Raw genomic sequence first — 23,942 nt, 5'->3', positions numbered from 1 at the left:
TATGTGTGCTGTGTGGTCATACCAGGGCATTTATAAACCAAAACATGTATCATTTGTATAATAAATTACTTTATTTCTTCAATATATTTAAGGTAGAACATATATTAATTTCTTTTGGAGAATCATGTACATAGATTATATTATCTATGAGTTCTTCTTTGAGGATAGTGTAGATGGTTTTACAAAATAGTTCTTATAAAAAGGAGACAATGGGTCTTACACAGCTGAGAATCACTACCTGACATTACTCATTTTCTTTAAAGAGTCTTTTCTAAAACTCTTATTGATCATAATTTGTACATTATTGCAGATATGGTGTGGCTCAAATTTTAAAGTTCTTTTAATATACCACATTTGTTTAAACATTAGCCTATAAAGTTTATGGTTTATTTTCATTTAACAATAAATTAGTTTTTATCTATATGATAGTACATTCATTCTCAATATGTTCTTTGTTTCCACTATCTTGAAATTAGTATCAATTTCTATAGTTATGTTGCTCTTCACTTAGCCAATCAAAACCTCCCCCACCTAGTTGCTCATAGCTCTTCCCAGTGATTCTGCAGGTTTCCAAGTCCACAGCATTTACTTAAACCATTATATCCTGTATTTGCCACCCCCATATACTGCCTCCTAGGACAGCTTCCCACCTTTCCCAATGCCTTCAGCATACTTCTTATGGCATTTGTTGCCTTTGTTTGGTATCCTGACAGTATCTGTATAAAATTTAAATTCAATATTCATGCTAATTAGTCTTCTAAAAGACTAATTTAACCTCCACTCCATGTCAGCCACTCATCCTGGACATATTTCAACATTTGGAAATGCTGCACCTTCTCTATTCCTTTATGGAGTATAACCCTGTATATATAACTCTGGTTATATACAGTAAAACTCTGATCCTTTCCTACAACTTAATTCTCCAGTTAATGCTCAACTTTATGTCTTTAGTTGCATAGCTACTTAGAAATAACCCCACTTTCAGCTAGTTTAATCGTAACACAGAAAAGCTTTTATTATCATAGCAAAATCACTTGATTTCTCATCCTTTAGCAAGAAGAGCTGGTAAGTTACAATGTTCTTTGGATGGGTGAGAGCACTGAATATCTGGGTTTACTTTCACAAATTACAACTTCAAACTAACCTTTTGCAATCTTCTGCCAGCAGTAATGCCACATTAAAAGATTTCTAACATAAGTTGCTGAATTTCAGGCATACATGCAATGAGAGTCACCCTGTCAACAGTAAGCAGGACAGTGGCTTAGTGGGTGGGCAGCTACATACTAATTAATTCATTGATTATCACATTAAGATGTTTCTTCTTGGAGCTGGGTCATAGTTTCATCAGATTTTAAAATGGGCCAATGTCCAATGCCCCTGGCCCACAAAATTAAGAACCAGTGACTTACAGATAGCAGTATATCCTTTATAAACTTAAGAATACCTACACCTCCAGCAACCACTTATTTAATATATTCCAGGAACTACTTCTTGAAAACCCGTAGTGCACTAATGAGTAGTCTGTTAAGAAAATAAGTCCCACTCTACGTAACAAATAGAAGACAAATAATATATCTTACCCTCTCTTAACAGACTCCAGAAATTGAGCATTTGTTGGTTCATTGTAAGGTCTCAATTCTCCATCATCTAAACTGAAACCATTGCTCCACAGTTTAAGCAAAATCTGAACCTTTTGGGTATAGAAGAAAAAAAAAAAATATATATATATATATATATTCACATATATATAAGAATACATCTCCCCTAAATAATTTTAAGTTCCAAATGTGATATCATAAAACGTATTTACTTAATTTAAAATAGGGAGTTATTTCTACTATTCTTTATTCATAGTGAAAGACATTAATGAAACCACATGTGTTTGTTTAGCTAGTTTGCATTCAGCTTAACAAATGGGCAATGGCTGCAAATACCAAAGGTCCTGCAGCTGGACCCTGGCCTTGAAGTACAACTATTGGTGGATGGTTCACTAGAAAATGAAAGCAATGAGAAGAGCTGTACTCCATGATTCCCACTTCCTTCATTTTCCTTCATCTGCATCCATACCCTTCTTTGCTACAGAGCTTAAATATTCATGCTAAGGGGAACAGAATTTCCAGTGACCTTCCAAGAAACTATAAATGTCTAAAATAAAATTAAAACTCCAAAATTTCAAAAGGCAACAGAAACAAAGAATGACTTTAGGTGTTCTACATTTACACCTCACCTCATTTTAGATTATGAAAATATATCATTTATAATAATAACTATATATTTGTTCATTTTTCTTCTTTTAATTGATTTTTTATCTTAAAGAGCCAAGGTCTCACTATGCTGCCCAGGGTGGTCTTGAACTGCTGGGCTCAAGCAATCTGCCCACCTCAGTCTCCCAAAGTGCTAGGATTATAGGCATGAGCCACTGTGCCTGGCCCAGGTTCATTTTCTTAAACACCTTTTTTTTTTTTTTTTTTTTTTTTTTTAAGAGAGAGGGTCTGGCTATGTTTTCCGGGCTGGCCTTGAACTTCTGGGCTCAAGTGATCCTTCTACCTCAGCCTCTGGAGTAGTTGGGACTCCAGATGCATGTCACCATGCCTGGCTGCAAATTCATTTGGAAAATGAATCACACATTCTTTCAACAAATAGTTACATATCTCTACGTGCAAGGCATAATTGTGATACAAAACATAAAGATTGAGACTGAAAACTCACATATCCTTGGTCCTTTTAACCCATGTTTTAAAAAGTAACAAAAATATATTTATATTATCAATTCTTAATTTTAAAACCAACAGTTTTAGTAACTAGAAGCAAATATTTATACTTTTTCATTTTGATTATTGTACCTACATCTTGCAGCTGATTTTCTCCATAGATGTATTCAGACCGCTTACAAAAAGAACTACCCAATCTGTATCCTCCACCTGTAAATGACTAAAATACATAGCAAATGAGTTAAAATACACAAAGGATTATTCAGCAAAAAGTTATTATGTGATATGCATTTTAAAACTAGATAAATTCTAATTAGCCAAAGTGGCTCATACTGGGGAGCCTTCAAGAACCAAAATTACCATAAGACTTGACTAAAAGATAATTTCAAACCATTGACGAATAATGAAATGAAAACCAAAATTTAAGTTTCATTAGAGCAGCGGTTCTCAACAATGGATGTCAAAATTATCATACAGGCTTTTTTAAAAGACACGTTTCTAGGCATATCCCAAATCTATTGAACCATAATACCTGAAGCCATCAGGTAGTTTAGACAACCTCCCCAAATGATTTTGATGGAGAAATTCCAGGTTGAGAAATGCCACTTATAAGAATGTATGAAATGATATCACAAAAGACATGTAACTGTTTGTCTTTAGTATATCAATATTGTGTCAGTTGATAACAATTGTAAAAGTTGTACAGAGGTGGCTCACGCCGGTAGTCCCAGCACTTTGGGAGGCCGAGGCAGGCGGATCACAAGGTCAGGAGATTGAGACCACCCTGGCTAACATGGTGAAACCCCGTCTCTACCAAAAATACAAAAAATTAGCCGGGTGTGGTGGCGGGCGCCTGTAATCCCAGTTACTCCGGAGGCTGAGGCAGGAGAATGGCGTGAACCCGGGAGGCAGAGCTTGCAGTCAGCCGAGATCGTGCCACTGCACTCCAGCCTGGGCAACAGAGCGAGACCCTGTCTCAAAAAAAAAGAAAGAAATTTAGAAATGTACAAAAGCAATTCAATGGAGAAAGGAGTGCCTTTCAAGAAGTGATGCTGGAGCAACTGGACATTCGTAAGCAAAACAATAAACTCTGGTGTCAACCTCACACCTTATATAAAAATTCAAATAGATCATAGCTTTAAATGTAAAGCTGTAACATTTTTCTAGATAACAAGAGAGAAAATATTTGGGACCTACAGTTAAGTGAAAAGTTCTTAGACAATACAGCAAAAGCATGATCCATAAAAGAAAAAAAAGGAATTGGACTTTATCCAAGTTTATATTTTGCTTAGTGAAAAATCCTGCTAAGAGGATAAAAATATGAATGACATTCTGAGAGAAAATATTTACAAACCATGTATCTGACACAGGACCCATACCTATTAAAATATACAAAGAATTCTCAAAACTCAACAGTAACAAAATAATCTAATTAGAGAGTGGGAAAAGTAATGAAGAGATATTTCCTTGAAAAGAGTAATACAGATAATGGCAAGGAAGCACATGAAACGATGTTCATCACTAGCTATTAGGAAAATGCAAATTAACATCATTAGTTATTAGAGAAATAAAATAAAACCATGGTGTGTTAGCACTACACACCCATCAAAATGGCTAAAATTAAAAATAGTGACAATACTAAAATGCTGAAAAGGATGCAGAGAAACTTGCTCTCTCATATATGTGGGAATATAAAATGGCAAAACCACTCTGGAAAACAGTTTGGCTGTTTCTTAAACATACACAATGTATGACCTACCAATTGCACTTCTGAGCATTTATCCCAGAGAAATAAAACCATACGTAAGTAAAAAAACCTGTACCCAATTGCTCACAGCAGCTTTATTTGTAATAGTCAAAAGCTGGAAACTAAAATATCCCTCAATAAATGAATGGTTAAACTGTGGTGTATCTATACCATAAAATGCTACTCAGGAATTAAAAAGGAACAAGGTTGTGATACAAGCAGTAACTCTGACAGATCTCAATGGCATTATGCCAAGTGAAAAAAGCTACTCCAAAAGGTCACATATTGTATGACTCCATTTGTGTAACACTGGAGTTTCACCATGTTGGCCAGGCTGGTCTTGAACTGTGATCTGCCCGCTTCGGCCTCCCAAAGTGCTAGGATTACAGGCATGAGCCACCACACCCAGCTGGTGTAACACTCTTAACATGATAAAATTATAGAGATGAAAACCCAGTTGACTGGTACTGGTTAGAGGTTAGGGATGGCAGGAGAGACGGGGTGGGTGTGAGTGCAAATGGGTAGGCTATGAAGGAGAGCTTCAGCTGGGTGATTACACATGTGATAAAAGGACATACACAGAGAGAAATGCCAAATTCCTGGCTTTCATATTATACTACAATCATGTGAAATGTAACCATTGGGGGAAACTAAGTGAAAGGTACATGAAACCTCCCTGTATTCTTTTTGCAAATGCCTGTGACTCTACTAATTATTTTGTAATTAAAAGGTAAATCAAAAAGTTGTTCAGAAATGTAAGAAATTGTCTCAACTTTCAATCATTAATAGAAATATTATAATTTTATAAAAATGAAAACAAATATTTAAAACAGAAATTTACAATTAGAAAAACAATGTTTGCAAATAATATAAAAATGAAAGAGGAGGTAAAATATAGAAACAATGTATTTAGTTTAAAATTGAGCACTGACCTTAGATTTATCATCACTTGAAGCTCTTGTGGCTTCATTCAGAGGGACAGCCCCATGTTCCCTTGCCTCTTTGAAAAGTTCATTCACAATTTTCCCAGTTGAAGGTCGAACTATATTTAATCCACTGTATTCATGTTCACTTGAGTAAAACCTTTAAACATTTTAGTTCATGAATAAAAACTTAGGATAACAGACATAAACTGAAGTAAAAAGCTACAGTCTTATGAAAATAAAAGTATTTTATTTAAAAAGAGGCATTCTTTTGACTTCTAGGAGAATATTTAATTTTTAAAATGGGATTAAGGAAAAGAATAAATAGGAAACAGATCATACACTTTCTCACTCAGTTTGCAAAGATTGATTCTAAGGGCAAGTTCAGCCTCCAGCACAGTAACTGGCTTGCTTGCTGATCCCTCAGCCTTCTGTAACTGCTTATCACATACATCTCATTCACTAATTCAGCACTTCTGATGTAGAAGGGAAAGCAGTGTCAACAATCAAAAGACAGTCCCTTCTCTCTAAGGCCACACTCAGTAGAGACCTAGTTAGTGACGAGATCTCTAGATTTAGACAGTATAAACAGCTAATTCTAAACTAAAGGGTTATTTATAGAGGATTTATCTTTCAGAGATTTTTGGATTTAAAAGAGACCTACTCCCTTATAAGCCCCTGTGTTTGTTAAAAGTAAATAATTTAGACAGTAATTTTTTGGCGACCAATTTCTACTTTGACTCCAACTTCATAAATGATCCTAGGAAACATAAAAATTACCTTTACGTAAGATTAATAACTTACTTTTATCTTTCAAGATTTTTTCTATCAAGAATATCAGAAACTATAACCAATGAAGTATCAGCATGGGGACTTCCAGGGTAGGATGACAATCAAACTTCATTTGTTAAAATACTTATAACTCTCCAATCCAATTCCAAATTCACACTGAACTGACACATAGAACAAAACAATGGGGGGAAATGATATCTGCCTTGGAGACTAGGAATGGAATTCATCTTCAAGGCTTTCTCCTAAATTAGAATATGCAAAACTGAGTAAGATAGAGGAAAGAACAGACCAGCTCTCACTTTGCAGTAAAGGAAGGAAAAGATCCACCAGGATGGAGAACAAGGAGACACCAGGAGAACCCTACTAAACCCCACAAACTGCAGAAGGTGGAGGTGGGGCTTCATCCTGCCAGTGCTCTGGAGAAGTACACTGGGCCCAAATTTATCTAGAGCAGGAGCCTATGGAAGCCTTCCTCCTAAGCTTACACTCAAGGGTCCAGGGTAGCAAGCAAGGTTGAACACTGCCCTAGTTGGCTTTTAAGACAAGCCTTAGTGTTAGAAGCAGATTATTTTAGGTAGCTACGACAAACACAGAAAAGCAAAGCAGCGCTTCCTGCTGCAGCTGTCTGCTGCTGTAACACTCCTCCCCTCTCTGGAGTGCCCTGGAAACGAGGAACGGAAGTCACCTTCAAGGTTGTCCACGTCTCTAATCTGGCAAAATGAATAATCATTCCTTTTTATCTCAGTCTTAGCGAGAAAGACCTTACTGCAAAAATCGGTCATAGCAAATGATTTCCTATCTCCTTTATGGTTAATGGTTTTTATTATTTGAAATCTTTGCCTACTCTGAGGTCATAAAGATATTCTATTTTCTTCCAGAAATTTTATTGTTTTAATTTCTATATTTAGATCCACGACCCATATGGAACTGACGTTTATAGGTGGTATAAGGTAGAGGACAAGAACTATTTTTTCTCCATATAAATGTCCATTTGTCCCAGTACTACCTAATGAAATTCTGCCCCTCACTGCTCTGCAGTGTCATAAATCAAGTTGCCTATGATTCTGAGTTCTCTTATTTTGGTCCATGGTCTACTGTCAGTTCTTACTCTCTTAACGATTGCAGCTTTACAATAAGTCTTTGCATGCAGCAGTGTAAGTCCTCAACTTTAATTCTTCGTGAATGTTTGGGGCAAAAATATTTATTGATTGCTGAAGTAATTCTCTATACTCATTCAAACTGACTTATTAAATATAAGTGAAAGGGAATAAAAGATGCCTAGTATAGAATTAGTACTTAGCTGGGCCTTAAAAGGATTTAGGACATTAGGACTTAGATAAGCCCAGAGGACAAGGGACAAAATTCTAGGAATGAAGAGGAACACAGGAGGAAAAATCAAAATGACCAGAGGAATCAGAAAAAGAATCAGTCTTTTACAGTTTTCTTTGTATGCAATTATGCCATTACACATAATGAGCTTTATTTTATTTATTTCCAATTTGTATACTTTTGTTTTTCTAATCTCATTGTGCTGACTAAAACCTCCAGTACAAGTTGAATGAAAATTGTGATAGGGGTTACCCACTGATAATGTTCCCAACTTCAGAAGAGTTGGGCGGTTTCAATCTCTTTAGATCCTAATGATGATTACCCAAACCTTAAACATATTATCAGCGACTGGTGCCCATCTTTCCTGTGCATTTACTCCCTGCGGTAACATTTTTGCTCCCATTTTGCTACTGAATCTCAAGGTTTGCTACTGAATACTCAAAGGTTCTGAGTTATCTTCTCATTGCCAAACATAAAAGACTTTCCTCAGTTATTACCCACTTTCTGAAACATTTGATCCTTTTGAGCCTATCCTTCTTCTCCCTTTTGCTGTTTCATTGTTGAACTCTCTCCTGGACTTTCATCATACCAAAATTGCTTGTTTCTTTGCCCAATGGGATCCAACATCTCCTTCTCTATTTTACTGAGTTTTCTTCCTCCTACTCTTACATAAATATGCCTATATCCTTGACTTCAATTCCCCTCTATTTAAGCTCATGTCATCATCAAAATATTTATCCACTGCCAAAGATAACATCTTCTATACAGATGACTCTGAAATATATGCTTTTACCACTCACTTATGGTCCAGTGTTGAATTTAAAAGCACCTGCTAGATAGTTCTACTTCAATCAAGTTCATCTCCAAAACTGAAGCTATTTCTACACATAAGCCCTCCCATTAACAATCACACTTTTTCCTGTATCCCAAATTTAAAACATTTAAGTCTCCTCTCTTTCCCACTGGCTTACTCCCTATATCCCGTGTCACTACATTTCTACAATAAACACCTTGAAAATATCCTGCATTAATTTCACCCTTTTCTCTCCATTCCATTGACACTACCTCAATCCAAAATTTATTTTATTTATGTATTTTTTGAGACAACATATGGCTCTACTGCCCAGGCTAGAGTGCAGTGGCGTGATCTTGGCTCACTACAACTTCCACCTCTAGGACTCAAGCTATCCTGCCACCTCAGCCTCCCGAGTAGTTGGGACTACAGGCGTGCACCACCACGCCTGGCTATTTTTTTTGTAGAGACGGGGTTTAAGCCCTGTTGTCCAGGCTGGTCTTGAACTTGTGAGCTCAAGCGATCTGCATCGCTTCAGCCTCCCAAAGTGCTAAGATGACAGGCGTGAGCCACCGTCCTTGGCCTTGAATCCAAAGTCTTATTAGCTCATTCCTTAGTTTACCTCAATTACTTGTGTCTTGATTTCTTTCCCTCTTTATCCTGTTCTCCCATCCTCATTAATTTTATACAGTATTGCCAGTCCTATTTTCCTAAATGAATAGTAATAGCTAACATTTATCAAGGGATGACTATGTGTTTAGTTAATCCTCCTAACAATGGTATTACTCCTATTTTCAGGTAAGAAAACTAAGACTGAAGGAGTTTAAATAACTTGCCAATTGGCAAAACCTTATTAGAAGACAGAGAACAAAAATTACAGGGAGGAGGAGCTAGCCAGCCTGGGGGGCGGCTGCACAGTCTCCGGGATCCCCAGGCCTGGAGGGGGGTCTGTGCACAGTTGACTGTCTCTGTCCCGCATCTGGTCCCGCGCGGGCCTCCCTTGGGTCAGCCCAATGTGACCAAGCCCAGCAGAGCCTGAGCAAGGAATGAGTCCGTCATGGAGCTGGAATGTGGGAGGAACATGACATCATGGAGATGGTTTCACCCAAATATGACTGGGGTGGAAGCAGAAAACCCACTGTTGACAAGAGGAGCTGATAGCAGTTTTTTGGCAAGGCCTAGTAAAAGTAACCCTGGAGACTTCACACTTTCTGTTAGAAGAAATGGAGCTGTCACCCACATCAAGATTCAGAACACTGGGCCAGGCGCAGTGGCTCACACCTGTAATCCCAGCACTTTGGGAGGCCGAGGCAGGCAGATCACGAGGTCAGGAGATTGAGACCATCCTGGATAACATGGTGAAACCCGGTCTCTACTAAAAAATACAAAAAAATTAGCTGGGCGTGGTGGCGGGCACCTGTAGTCCCAGCTACTCAGGAGGCTGAGGCAGGAGAATGGCATGAACCCAGGAGGCGGAGCTTACAGTGAGCCGAGATAGTGCCACTGCACTCTAGCCTGGGTGCCAGAGTGAGACTCTGTTTCAAAAAAAAAAAGATTCAGAACACTAGCGATTGCTATGATCTGTATGGAGGGGAGAAATTTTCCACTTTGGCTGAGTTGGTCCAGCATTACATAGAACATCACGGGCAATTAAAAGAGAAGAATGGAGATGTTATTCATCTTAAATATCCTCTGAACTGTGCAGATCCTACCTCTGAAAGGTGGTTTCAGGGACACCTCTCTGGGAAAGAAGCAGAGAAATTATTAACTGAAAAAGGAAAACATGTTAGTTTTCTTGTACGAGAGAGCCAGAGCCACCTTGGAGATTTTGTTCTCTCTGTGTGCACCAGTGATGACAAAGGGGAGAGCAATAACGGCAAGTCTAAGGTGGCCCATGTTATGATTTGCTGTCAGGAACTGAAATACGATGTTGGTGGAGGAGAACAGTTTGATTCTTTGACAGATCTTGTGGAACATTACAAAAAGAATCCTATGGTGGAAACACTGGGTACAGTACTACAACTCAAGTAGCCCCTTAACACAACTCGTATAAATGCTGCTGAAATAGAAAGCAGAGTTCGAGAACTAAGCAAATCAGCTGAGACCACAATAAAGTCAAACAAGGCTTTTGGGAAGAATTTGAGACACTACAACAACAGGAGTGCAAACTTCTCTACAGCCGAAAAGAGGGTCAAAGGCAAGAAAACAAAAACAAAAATAGATATAAAAACATCCTGCCCTTTGATCATACCAGGGTTGTCCTACACGGTGGTGATCCCAATGAGCCTGTTTCAGATGACATCAATGCAAATATCATCATGCCCGAATTTGAAACCAAGTGTAACAATTCAAAGCCCAAAAAGAGTTACATTGCTACACAAGGCTGCCTGCAAAACATGGTCAATGACTTTTGGCAGATGGTGTTCCAAGAAAACTCCCGAGTGATTGTCATAACAACGAAAGAAGTGGAGAGAGGAAAGAGTAAATGTGTCAAATACCGGCCTGATGAGTATGCTCTGAAAGAATATGGCACCATGTGTGTTAAGAACGTCAGAGAAAGCGCCGCTCACAACTATATGCTAAGAGAACTTAAACTTTCAAAGGTTGGACAAGGGAATATGGAGAGAATGGTCTGGCAATACCACTTTTGGACCTGGCCGGACCACGGAGTGCCCACTGACCCTGGGGGTGTGCTGGACTTCCTGGAGAGGTGCACCATAAGCAGGAACGCATCATGCATGCAAGGCCAGTCGTGGTGCACTGCAGTGCTGGAATTTGCCGGACAGGGACGTACGTTGTGACTGATACTCTGATTGGCATCATCAGAGAAAAAGGTGTTGACTGTGACACTGACGTTCCCCAAACCATCCAGATGGTGCGGTCTCAGAGGTCAGGGATGGTCCAGACAGAAGCACAGTACCGATTTATCTATATGGCGGTCCAGCATTATACTGAAACTCTACAGCACAGGATTGAAGAAGAGCAGAAAAGCAAGAGGAAAGGGCATGAATATACAAATATTAAGTATTCTCTAGCGGACCAGATGAGTGGAGATCAGAGCCCCCTCCCGCCTTGTACTCCAACTCCACGCTGTGCAGAAATGAGAGGAGACAGTGCTAGAGTCTATGAAAATGTGGGCCTGATGCAACAGCAGAGGAGTTTCAGATGAGAAAATCTGCCAAAACTTCAGCACAAAAATAGATGTGGACTTTCACCCTCTCCCTAAAAAGATCAAGCTTTCGCAAGAAAGTTTATGTGAAGACCAAATTTGGATTTGGAAGGCTTGCATTGTGGTTGACATGCAGCTCAGAGCTCCCAAGAGCTCAAAAGCAGAAGGGGCCAGGCCTTCTGAAGATTTAAGCCCAGAATTGTCGCAGCTTCCCTTCTACTGCCCTCTATTGATGATGATGATGATGATGATTTTTTCTAATCATAAGAGAGCTGGAGTATGCCCTCTACTTACTAAACAAGTCACATGCCCAGCCCAGATTAAAAAAAAGGGTGTGAAGTAGAGGTGCAGTTAATTGGGGGGCCACTAGTCTAACAGACGGTCACAACCAGTGCCATGGAAAACCAAGGATATTAGCAAAAGCAGAAGTTGCTAGTGACCTTGGGAAACTGAAGCTGCTTACAGTAGCTGAGACAAGCTGAAAGACTGAGAAATAGAGGGCCTTCAAGAAGCTTCCTGAATGATTTCTGCCAATCCTGAGCCTATTTTTGGAACTAGCACCTGGGGAAACTGATCTTGTGAGGATGGATGTGTTTAGGGACACAGGGCTTTTGAAAGCAGCACCAACCCACTGGGGCACCCCCAGACTTGGGAAATGTGACTCTTTCTTAATGCCACTGGTTTTTGGTCAGGCCACAGTGAGAAGGAACAGCCCTAACAGGCCTCCAGCCAGGTTGAATGAGCTCATTTTTGTTTTAGTCAAATGGTAACATTTGCTAATGTTCCACCTTAAGTGCCTTCTCCAAAGACATCCCTCTTTGACTTATATGTTGAATCATCAAGTGTGGATATTTCAATGAAAGTATCATTGGTTGACTTTTGTGACGGTAATAAAATGCTATGGCATCTTTGCTGTGAAGTTATTGTCTCCTTGGATTCTTCTGACTTTAGCTCCTGAAAGGAAGGCCTAGATCCGGCCCTGGTAGTAGTTCCTTTCTGAGGTCTCTCAGTCTCTTAAGACTCTGAATTAGTTTGGCTGCCATTCTCACTAACAAAATGTGTATCAGCCCCTACCCCTGCCCCCCAATATTCATTGAACTTTGAATGGCTTCAGAACACAGGTGTGGCCTAAAGGTATTCCCTTATTAGAGAAATGTCATGACTTTTGTCTTCTAGTCAAACTTGTAAAGAAAAAGATTCCAGTTCAGTATTTGCAGCAAGAAGCTTGAATCCTGCTCTTTTTATTGCATTGTTATATTGACTCATTCTCCATTTTGCTTTGGTTTTGTTTTGACTTGACTTTGGGGGTAAAGTCTTTCACCAGCACACAAGAGTTTGATTGTACAAATATATCTCCTGTATTAACATCTCTGCCTGTTGCTTAAGATCAGTTGCTTTTATACTCAGAATGGAAATACCTGATCTTGGCAAGCTTTGTTTGTTATATTGATTTCATTTAGATTTCCCTCCACAAGGTCAGCAAATTATCATGTTCTTATGTAACCTTAGGCCAAGGCCAGAGTTATCATAGTCCCTAGGTTGCTAAGGCTTATCATGTGTTTGGTAAAAGTTGATTGCAGGTTCTCAAATGAGGTTACTTTACATGGGATGGAATCAGGCAGAGAGGCTGGGATGATGGAGAAAGCTCGAGGTGCAGGTTTTAAGAAAAGGTGTGGAAATTAAAGTTCCAAAGAGGTGGTTTCTGAGGAAGTCAGACAGCCCAGGGCCAGAGCAGTCAGTAATGGGTGAATCAGGTTATTTGGAAAGTCGGTATGACAAATATATGGTATTTGTCTACTTCTAGGTTGCTGGTAGGTATTAAATACGCACAATATTCCAGAGCTCACTGAGGATTTTAAAATTATAAGCATAGGATTTTATATTTTGGGGTGAAAGAGTTATCTGGCACATGGTATTGGGGTTTTTTAAAAAAGAAAAATTTCACAGTCTTAATAACTTAAAAAAAAAAAAAAAAAAAAAAGGCCGGGAGCGGTGGCTCATGCTTGTAATCCCAGCACTTTGGGAGGCCGAGGCGGGCGGATCACGAGGTCAGGAGATCGAGACCACGGTGAAACCCCGTCTCTACTAAAAATACAAAAAAAATAGCCGGGCGTGGTGGTGGGCGCCTGTAGTCTCAGCTACTCGGAGAGGCTGAGGCAGGAGAATGGCGTGAACCCGGGAGGCGGAGCTAGCAGTGAGCTGAGATTGCGCCACTGCACTCCAGCCTGGGCAACAAAGCGAGACTCCGTCTCAAAAAAAAAAAAAAAAAAAAAAAAAAAAGCTAAAAGGCGCTTCATGTCTAGTGTGTGGCCCTCCTGAAACTTATGGTCATCTCTCCCACTGAAATCAAGGTCTTTTCAAATGTGGCTAAATGCGGATGAGAAAACATGTGTAGGACTTTCTTGGTGTGTGTGCATTCTTTAAAGAACCCAGTTGTTTCGGGGAAACAGTCAAGAAAATGGTCAAGATTGTTTTTAGAGGTTATTTTATTGGGGATTTTAAGAACTAATAATATCTTGAGTTATTTTTAGTTCAGGGGGATGTGGAAAGGTTGGCAATTGTGAAGTGTTTTGTTTTAGCTTAGTATCCATAAGGGAAACTTAGATTGTAGACATAACTACAAAGCCAGTGCAGTTTTTATTTTCTGTATGTTGTTGGGGGAATCAAGTTTTACATATAGCAAGCACGTGGCCTCCCTGATGTCAGGATGCCTTTGTCAGGATCTGTATTTGCCCTTAATTTTATTGAAATATTTTTTCCTTCTTCCTCTTGAAAAGTTCCAAAATATAGTTTATTGTATCTTTCATCATTAAAAATTTGTTCCTTTTTTACTACAGGCAGTTCACACAAGGCAAAAACTATTCAACAGTTGGTTTTAGTGGGTCATATAACTTTGCTGTATATCAAACTAATTTTGACAAGTTTTCATCCTAAGCCTCAAATCATGTAATTAATAATTTGCCTGTTTATTTGTGGCCTAATAGTGATTCTTTTATTAATAAAAGCTGATGGGAAAAGGATCCCCGATTAAGCTGATGACTAGACCTACAATTAATTTTCCTGCAGTATATAAAGTACCAGAGTATTAAAAGATATGTAATATTTTATTGATAAATCTATCTTTTAAAAGGAATATGTTTTAGGATGTCATCATTTTGATGTGAATCATGTAAATGTTGGTAATATACTGTTTATTATACATTTAGTGTTTCAAGAGATTCACTTGCCTTTTTGCCCACTTATATTATGTAGTCTATTTGCCACTGTTTTTTAAAAAATGACATTAAAAGAATACTTTATGTAGAGAAACGTTAGTGGATGTTAATTGTCTCCCCACCTATATTTATGGGTGTTAGCACAACTGCTTTGCTAGTTACAAAGCTGTATTATCAGAGTAAAAGTGTATTTGTAAACTGTATGGGAACTAAAAATTAGGAATGAAACCATTTTCTTACATGAAAACAAAAAAATTACAACTGAGATGTATCTATCTCGAGTCAAAGCTTTTAACATTGTATTATAGTTTTGTCATTAAATTTTTATTAAAAGACAAACTGACTTTCCACTGCCTTCTACACAGGTGCAACTTATCTTCTTGGTCTTCAAGGTTGTATCCACAACTGGCTACATAATTTGTGAGACCCAGTGCAAAGTGAAAATCGAGTCCCCTTGTTCAAAACCAATTAAGAATTTCAAAACAGTAACAGCAAAGCATTACTCCAAGCACAGGGCCCTTCTAAGCATGGGGCCCTGTGCAATAGCTGTCCAGAGTTTCAGATAATGAAACTATCTTGGCTTAAAATAACAATGAGACAATAACTGTTTTGATTTCAAATATTGCCCAAGGAGGTGGGCCATGAAAATAAGCACTGTTTTCTGTACGAAACAGACACATAGAAATACAACAAAACTGGGAAAATTTCGATATTGAATATGAAATAAAAGGAAGTGTACACTTAGCATTAGAAAATATCATACTTAGAAAAAAAGATTGCGAACAATTTGCTATACATTGTATTATAAACAGATTAAACACAGTTTACGTCTCAACCTATATATTTTAAGGAAGCTCAGATCTTTTGATAGATAAATTATACTAGAGATCAAACATGAGGCACAAAATCCTTAAAAACTGGATTACTGAATTACACCTATTAATCACAGCATTGTTTCAGACAGCATAAAAGAAAACTCTTCACTGAAATATCTTAGTGATTATATTTGAATAGCAAGGAAAATATTCATACAGTAATCTTATGATAAGAACTCAAATATTAAGTCATTCAACTTATGTTCAAACTGGGGAAACAGTGGCCAAATAGTGAGTAAAATGTAAGTACACAGATACATTTCAAGACTTGGGAGAATATACAAATTAAAGAAGCAGCTAAAGATACAGTATTTTATATGTATAAAGATAAGAATTAAATGAAAGAATAGGATGTTCAAACAGTGTCAAGATACCAACGTGCTGATTACAAAGCACACACAGTATCTTACAATGGAGTGCTGTGGTGGTCAGCACCTTAACCAAATGAACATATCACTAATGGTGGAAAATCCTGAAATTATGACTCCTGGTGTCATGTAATAAATAGCAGACAATATCACTTACCTAGCACCCTCGACAAAAATTCTAATAAAAATCTAATCGTGAGGAAACAGTGATCTAGAATGTTAGACATTTTATAAGACATCTGGCCTAGACTCTCTAAAAAAGTCAACGTAATAAATTTTAGATTATGTAGCTGAGCTAAAAACAACAATAAAAAGGTGGGGAGAATTCTGTGTATTCAGAAATTCAAAACAGGAATAATTAAATGCAATGCAATGTCCTCAGTTGAATCCTAAATCCAAAGAAAAAGCTATGAGAGATATGTGACTACAGAATATATTTTAAATGGCATCATAGAATTACTATTAATTTTTTTTTTTTTGGAGACAGAGTCCTCCTCCATCATTCAGACTGGAGTGCAGTGGTGCCATCTCGGCCCTCTGCAACTTCTGCCTCCCAAGTTCAGGCGATTCTTGTGTCTCAGCCTCCCAAGTAGCTGGAATTATAGGCCCGTGCCACCACGCCTGGCTAATTTCTGTATTTTTAGAAGAGATGGGATTTTGCCATGTTGGCCAGGCTGGTCTTGAACTCCTGACCTCAAGTGATCTGCCCACCTTGGCCCACCCAAAGAGCTGGGATTACAGGCATAAGCCACCACTCCCCACCTGAATTATTATTAATTTTGTAAGGTGTTATCAATTTTGTAAGTGTGTGCTTCTTCTTGGGAGACTCATGCTGAAGTATCTAGAGGTGAAGTGTCATGATGGCTACAATTTCCTTTCAAATAGTTGAGTAAAAGAGAGAGAATACATATGTGCACAAGGTCAATGTAACATTGTAACAACTTGGTGAATATAGGTGAAATAAACACAGTATTTACTCTACTAGTCTGGATTTTTGATGAATTGAAAACTTGTAAAATAGACTTTCTGAGAATAAGATATAATGGGAAAACTGACGTTTCTTCCCCAGGGATGATATTTACAGTACTAAAAAGATGTTAATGAAAATATTCCTGGCAACAAGAAAACTCACGGCAATAAAATACACCTGGTTCTCATCTCTTAAGTCTTCATAGTTGGTTGTTTTTATACTTCAGGGATTTTAATAACAACAAATACTATTTAGGAGGTCACAATTAGAGGAATCATCACCCAAAGGAAGAAGAGACAGACTTCAAAAATCATAGATTCTTAAATGGAGGACAAAAGACCTGTAGAGGCTCCATGGAGTGGCTTCAAGAAACACACAAATCCTTAAAAACGAACGACAAACTTGCACATGAAAGTTGTTCTCAGAGGAGAATTCTATAGCTTTCATCAGACCCTTAATGAGTCCTATGACTCAAAAAATATTAAAGAACCACTGTGCCCAAGAAAAATAGTATTCAGGATATAATTTCATATGATATCTACCAAAATATTAGGTATTTTAAGGTAATTTTTTCCATAAGTTTCTTTTAGCTTTCTGATTGTAAAAGTTTTAAAAATAGTACCTAAATGATATTAATCATTTCTATTTTTTATCCAAATCTGCCTCGATCTTGGAATAATAATTTTTAAAAATTATTGAAGAAACCTTGAAGAAGGCCATTTAAAATAATTTGAAGTTAGTAAATTTTTAGAAAGGATTATACTTTCTTTTTACAACAAAACAAAATAAAACTTACCGTTGAGGTGGTGTCCGTGGGCTCTTGAAGACTGTAGCTTTAGGTCTATTAGACTTGGAAGATTTGCACTTCACTTCATCTTCATACAATTCTGCCAAGGCCAACTACATAATAACAGGCTTGTTACAAAGTATAACACTAGGAATAACCTCTTCCATACAACTAGAAGTTATGTATAGAACACTAACTTAAAATTGAGTGGTAAAGACTTTTCATGAAAAAAGCTGCTGCTTCAGATGAGTCCTTTCTGAAATAAACTTACTGCATCTCATTATATAGAACTAACCAAAATGCCACATCTATTAGAATAAGTTATAATAATTACTTATTTTCAATTAACTATTGAACAGTGTCAAAATCTGCTTTAGGTAACAAACCATTTTCAAATTTAAACCTAAGATTCTTGTGCAATTCTTTTAAGAATTCCTGAAGATGTTCACACTAATGTCAGCTTCTTTCATCAGATCTCATAAAATAGTTTCATTCAGCTATTCAAGTTTTCAAACTCCAAGCACATAAAACAATTTCAGAAGTATTCTATTTAAAAGTCTACCAAACTTATAAATTTCATCGTGTTTAGGAAAATGAGATTCTGAACAAACAAGACCATAAATTATCTATGGTTTATATACCATTTAGAAAATAATATTACCAAATTATACATTCTAGATATTGGCTGGATAGTTTATTTCAAAATGAAATAAAATTGTACTTGTTCTTAAAATGGAATTTTAAAAAGTAATCCAATATTTCAGTATTGTATAGAATTTTTTCTGACTTTTGACATCTTTGGACAACAACTCAACAACTTTCTTTAATGCTCCTGTGGCTATTCAATTACAATTGGCATGACCATAATCTCTGGGTTTTTTTTTTTCCAAAAAAAACCCAAAACCAAAACAAAACAGATTAAAATGCTCCTTTTAGACACACAAATTATATGAAAACTACCTCCAAGAAGAACAGGGCATTGGGGCAACGTTAATTCTTTGAAAATTCTATTAGTCAACTTTTAAAATATACACAAATAAAACAAAATGAAAGACTTCTAATTTTTTTACCCCTACCCTCCCACATTCAGTAACATTCATATTTGTACAATGGCAACTTTGCTAGAAATCTGAATTATAAAAGTTTTTAGTAATCTAAAAGGACTGAATTCAAATCCTAACTTAGGCACTTCCTGTGTGATCTTGGGCAAATTATTTAATTTCTCTGAGCCTTAGTTACCACATCTTCAAATGCCTATAAAAAATCACCGTAGTCATTTGAAGGATTAAATAATGTATGGAAAACACAAAGCATGTGTTCCATCACTAGAAAATATTATTCTTAAATGTTTAGCAATGATTGTATCAGTATTTCATTTTCCCCAAGATTTTTTTTTCTTCCTACAGTGTTATATCTCCTTATGGTCCTTTACTACTCCATCCCCTCCAAAAAAACAAAACAAAAAACAAACAAATGACAGAGGAGAGAGAGACAGACATGCACATACACAGTCTGATGACTAGGGTCTAAAGTTTTCAGAAATTTGACCTCCTTGAAATTTCTTTAAAGTAGTAGTATTTTATGGATTTCCTTCTGAGCTGATTATGTCAGCTTTATGAATTACTTTTATGATATTCCTATTCTCATCATTGAAAATGTCATCTGTATTTCAAAGGCCCATTTCAGCTCTCCTTCACAAAACCTTTTCTAATTTTCTTAATATCTTTTTTTCTAAATACTCATAGCACGTGATACCCCAATGACATTCATATTAAGCATTATGCTGTCATTACTTGTGTACTTTTGCTGTTTTATTTCCCCAACTAGATTTTAAGTTTCTCAAATTGTTTCTAATACTGTATCTAAAAGGCAACAAAATTCACGTTGAATTATATAAAGAACATAATATAAAATGAATCAGAAATAGATATAGATAGATGGATTTTAAATTGGGGTTATATTTGCTAAACGTTTTTTGCTTTAACAAGATTTGAATAAATGCTTCCAATCAAATAACAATTTCCTTTGGTGACATAAATTAAAAAAGCAAAAGTGCCTCTGACCCCATGGAATGTGGAACATACATTAACAAAAGAGGAATATGAGGAAAATCATATTAAAGAGTCTACCTGGCTGAAAGATTCTAGTTATTAACTATACATCATTAAAAACTTAGAAGAAAATAAGTGATATTTAGAGGGAGTTCATGCCATATGGCATCATATGGCATGAGTTCATTAGTAAATACTACAAACAAATTTAATTTATATTATTTAACATAGCAGATGATATTACATCAAAAGAGGAAATGATAATTTAAATTGATAAATATTAATTGAAGTACTGGTCAAAACTAACACAACAAAAAAATCTCAAAACGTAATTAAGAAAATGTTTCAATAATATGCAGAGGATAAAGTATGTAAGTAAAGTATTGATAATCTTTCCTCTAGAATTTGAAATGTGAAGAACTTGAAACCTGAAAGCAAAGGAATCGGGTGAGAAAATTTATATAGCAAAATATTAAAAGTACTGGAATTCTCAGCCTTAGAGTAACCAATTCTAGAAGCTGTAATAAATGATTATTATATAGACACCTGGGAACTTGTAGGAAATGCATATGCTTAAACTCTACTCTAGAACCAATGAATCACACTCTGGGGTAGGGCCCAGCAATCTCTGACAAACCTTCCAGGTCACAGATGCACACTAGAGAATCAACGATACGGAATAATGACATTCAATATGATTAGGGTACTCGTGGCAACACAGTTATCAGACATTTTAATTCTTCTCATTTATAGTACCCACTATTGAGTCCATCCTAACAAATCCAATCCTAACCCTAGTAATACTGAAGTTATCCCTGTTCCCACTCCCTCCCCGTCCAACCTATATAGAAACACATAATATGTGGCGGAAAACTGGGACAGAGTATACAACTAAATACCTTAATGAACATGTGTGTGGACGGGCTGAGGGACACCAGAAGAGAAAGCAATTCAGAAATACTATTGAACACTGATGACGTTTTGGGCTTAGTTTTGCCACTAACAATCCCACCCCTAACTTTCCCCCTGACAATCTCCTTATTTGAGGGGGATGAAGGGAGCTATGAAAATCTACTTTGATATGCAAAAAAACATTTCCGAGTCTGCAGTTTGTAACCTGGGGGCTCCCAAGGCTGGGAGGCCTTTTGGGAAGCAACTATGCAGCTTTTCCCTGGTGGTACCTGGAATACTCCCTCCTGATTTAGATGCTGACAAACCCTACACTGCATGGCAGCTAAGATACACTTACTCAGGGGTAATTCTGCTTGTTCCAATTAGTAATATGTTGCCCCTTTACTCACTCTGAAAGACTCTTAGAGCAAGCTGTTAGTGAAGTAAGAAATATCTACTGAAAGCTGCACGAACTGGGTAACTCTTAAGAAAAGCATGTCTAGATTAAACGATAACAAGATAATCTATAAATAATCAATATCCAAGATACCATTTGGGAAGAACATTATTTAATTCTTTTAAACTTTTGATACATACTTTATTTCTTGACATGCCATCCCTTTGGCTGTTTTCAAGTTTCTTTGCAAGTTCTTCACATTCATATTAAGTTCTAAAGGAAAGATTATCAATACTTAGATACTGTACTTGATACACCAAATCACATTCATAAAGAAATCAGTTATCTTCCTACTGCCCTAACCTACAAGTAGACAGGAGATGAAAAAAAAATCCCCATCATAACTTAGGGTAGAAATGAAGGCATTCTCACAATTAGCAACATCTACCAGAGTATCTCCAAACATTAACCATACTTTGATCCACTGGATTAAGTCTGCAAACAATTTGCCAAGAATCAGGTGGTCATTAACCAAGCTGTTCTCACTTTTCACATAAAAAGAAGAAATGGATTTAAATTAGGGAAAGGACATTAAGTTACATACTGTATTAACTTTAATGATATTAGAATTGACTGGCCAGGGAAAGTTACAGCATCTTTCTCCTGAGGAAAAGGGAACCAAATATTTGCCCAGCAACAACTGAGCCAGGATAATGTAGGAATTTTGCATAGGCCCTTTACAACATTATTTAATCCTTACACCACCACCAGCACCCTCACATTCCTCAGTTTACAAATGAAGACACAGGATCAGACAGGTTAAGACATTTCTCCTAAGCTCACAAAACTACTAAGTAGCAGGACTCAGAGGCAAATCGAAATTGGTGGGACTACTAACTCCATGCTGCCTCTTAGTGATGTGGGTTTATAACAGGAAAGATGAGGTACACAATAGCTTCCTATCCCTTGCTACTGTTTACTACTACTGAACCAACTATGAGCTGGAACTATTCTACATTGAGTTCACCTCCTAATATTACACTGATCTCTCCAGTCTCCAAATTCTTCGCTTTATGCACTGCTTATTTTGGCACCCAATCATACTCCATCTTAAAATGTTATGCTAAATGTAATCATACCCTATTTCTGCGAAGAAATCTGTAGGCTTCCAAAAGGTAGAACTAACTGTCTTTTACACTTACATACCCATCAATAGAGTTCAGCACCGACTAAGGATTTGATGTCCTTATTTCCACATTCCCAAAGCTCAGCAGTATGTTACAATGGATGGTGGTTTGTTCACATTAGAATGAAGTGTGGTTGTAAAGTAATACTGTAAAACTGTTCTACCAAGATTCTCCTTAGTATCTCCTTACTGATATTTACTTGTTAAATTTTTATCAATAATCTTATAATGAGACACAAAAACGCCTAAAATGAGAAAAGTGGCGTTAGTATCTGATAAAACGGGATTTGGTGCATTGCTATTTAGCTAACTAATACTAGTGTCCCACACAACATTACGAAGTTTTATTCCCGTTTCTTGTGTGCAATGTTTTAAAGGCCACAGCTTAGACAACTAGGCTGTATGGGCATAGCGTGCATCGCTTTCCTTCACCCCTTTAAAAAAAAAACCTACCTGATAAAGTGGAACCATTTTTATATTTAAGCAAGCAAGTCAGAAATAGCATCCAAGACAAAAAAGAACAAATCACGTATCATTACCGTTCAGGTGCTTGCCTACTTCCCTGCGGCCACAGTAACCTTTCTTATGGAGTAAGTCTCAAGAAGGAAGCATCAACCCGTGAACCGACCAACTGACCCCGCAAAATGTCATTCTAAACGAATAGCTATTTTTACATCGTAGGTAGGGTGGAAGGCAGACGAAGCACCAGCCCTGGAGGCTCGGGTACTCGTATCCACGACCACCACAGTGTTAAGCGCCGACCTCGGGAGACCGGGCGCCGGATTCTATCCCTAGACGGGGTCGGGGAAAGGCGGCCTCCGACTGGCACCAGCCCGCGCCGTCACCAGCCCGCGTCCACCGCCGCGCTCCCTCCCCCGGCTGCTCGCCTCACCTGCAAATCCCGCGCGCTCGGAGGCCGCGGCCCGGAAGACCTCCTCTCCCGCTCGCCGGGATCAGGGCCTCCGCCCTCCGCCATCTTCCGCTGGCTAGCGGCGCCCGCTGCGGACGCACCTCCCGCAACTTCCGGGGCCGGTTGCCTGGCAACCGAAGGAGGGGCGAAGACGCGCAAGGTGCGTGCGCGTCCCCGCTACCCGAACCCTCGCCCCCATTTCCGGTGCTGGCCCACCCTTTCGGTTTCCCCTTTTTTGTTAAAGGAAGTTTCTCCGCAGGGAAACCTCTGTTAAGTTTTGTGTTGCTCCTGCTACTCGCCTAAAGGCACTGTAGGCCGCCCTAGAGGGCAGCATAGACTTGCAGATTCATTTAGCTCAACAATGAAAACATCCTCTGGATTTTTCATCTGATGAAAAATTGTAGCCTCTCCTTCTAGTCTTGGTCAGATTCTCTCATCTTTCCTATCAAGGATTGGATGGTACATCGTCACCACAGCGTGAATTGGCATTGAGAGTGAAAAACACCGTAAAAAGTGCCTGGAATAATTTGCTAAAAGCAGAACTCTGCCGGGCCCGGTGGCTCGCGCCTGTAATCCCAGCACTTTGGGAGGCCGAGGCGGACGAGGTGATCGAGACCATCCTGGCCAACTGGCCAACATGGTGAAACCCCGTCTCTACTAAAAAAAAAAAAAAAAAATATATATATATATATATAAATTAGCTGGGCGTGGCGGCGCGTGCCTGTAGTCCGAGCTACTTGGGAGACTGAGGCAGGAGAATCGCTTGCATCAGGGAGTCGGAGGTTGCAGTGAGCCGAAATCGCGCCACTGCACTCCAGCCTGGCGACA

The 23,942-nt window shown here is 38.0% G+C and overlaps 2 protein-coding genes across 4 annotated transcripts in view; one reads left to right on the top strand and one right to left on the bottom strand.

Annotated features, from left to right (window-relative positions):
* UBXN2B (UBX domain protein 2B) overlaps positions 1–23,302 on the bottom strand; it is a 38,893-nt gene extending 15,591 nt beyond the window's left edge. For 2 of the 3 annotated variants that reach the window (XM_030795077.1, XM_003256009.4), the window contains exons 1-5: positions 23,097–23,302; positions 17,689–17,792; positions 5,391–5,541; positions 2,848–2,931; positions 1,581–1,690 (exon numbers count right to left, since the gene is read on the bottom strand). In XM_030795077.1, the coding sequence (XP_030650937.1) occupies positions 1,581–1,690; positions 2,848–2,931; positions 5,391–5,541; positions 17,689–17,792; positions 23,097–23,180 (533 nt within the window). In that variant the 5' untranslated portion in view covers positions 23,181–23,302. Of the gene's footprint in view, positions 1–1,580; positions 1,691–2,847; positions 2,932–5,390; positions 5,542–17,688; positions 17,793–21,218; positions 21,292–23,096 lie in introns of all 3 variants that reach the window. The other variant, XM_030795079.1, reaches the window with a different exon arrangement.
* On the top strand, positions 9,193–11,975 carry LOC100605369 (tyrosine-protein phosphatase non-receptor type 11-like). Its single transcript, XM_012506559.2, is given in 4 exon segments — positions 9,193–9,555; positions 9,864–10,402; positions 10,405–10,998; positions 11,001–11,975. Coding segments are annotated over 4 exon segments (1,800 nt in total). The 5' UTR covers positions 9,193–9,352; the 3' UTR covers positions 11,465–11,975.
* Positions 23,303–23,942: the final 640 nt, after the last annotated feature.

The sequence above is a fragment of the Nomascus leucogenys genome, chromosome 16, assembly GCF_006542625.1.
Source record: "Nomascus leucogenys isolate Asia chromosome 16, Asia_NLE_v1, whole genome shotgun sequence".
NCBI classification, from domain to species: domain Eukaryota; kingdom Metazoa; phylum Chordata; class Mammalia; order Primates; family Hylobatidae; genus Nomascus; species Nomascus leucogenys.
This window is presented reverse-complemented; position numbering and strand designations above follow the sequence as displayed.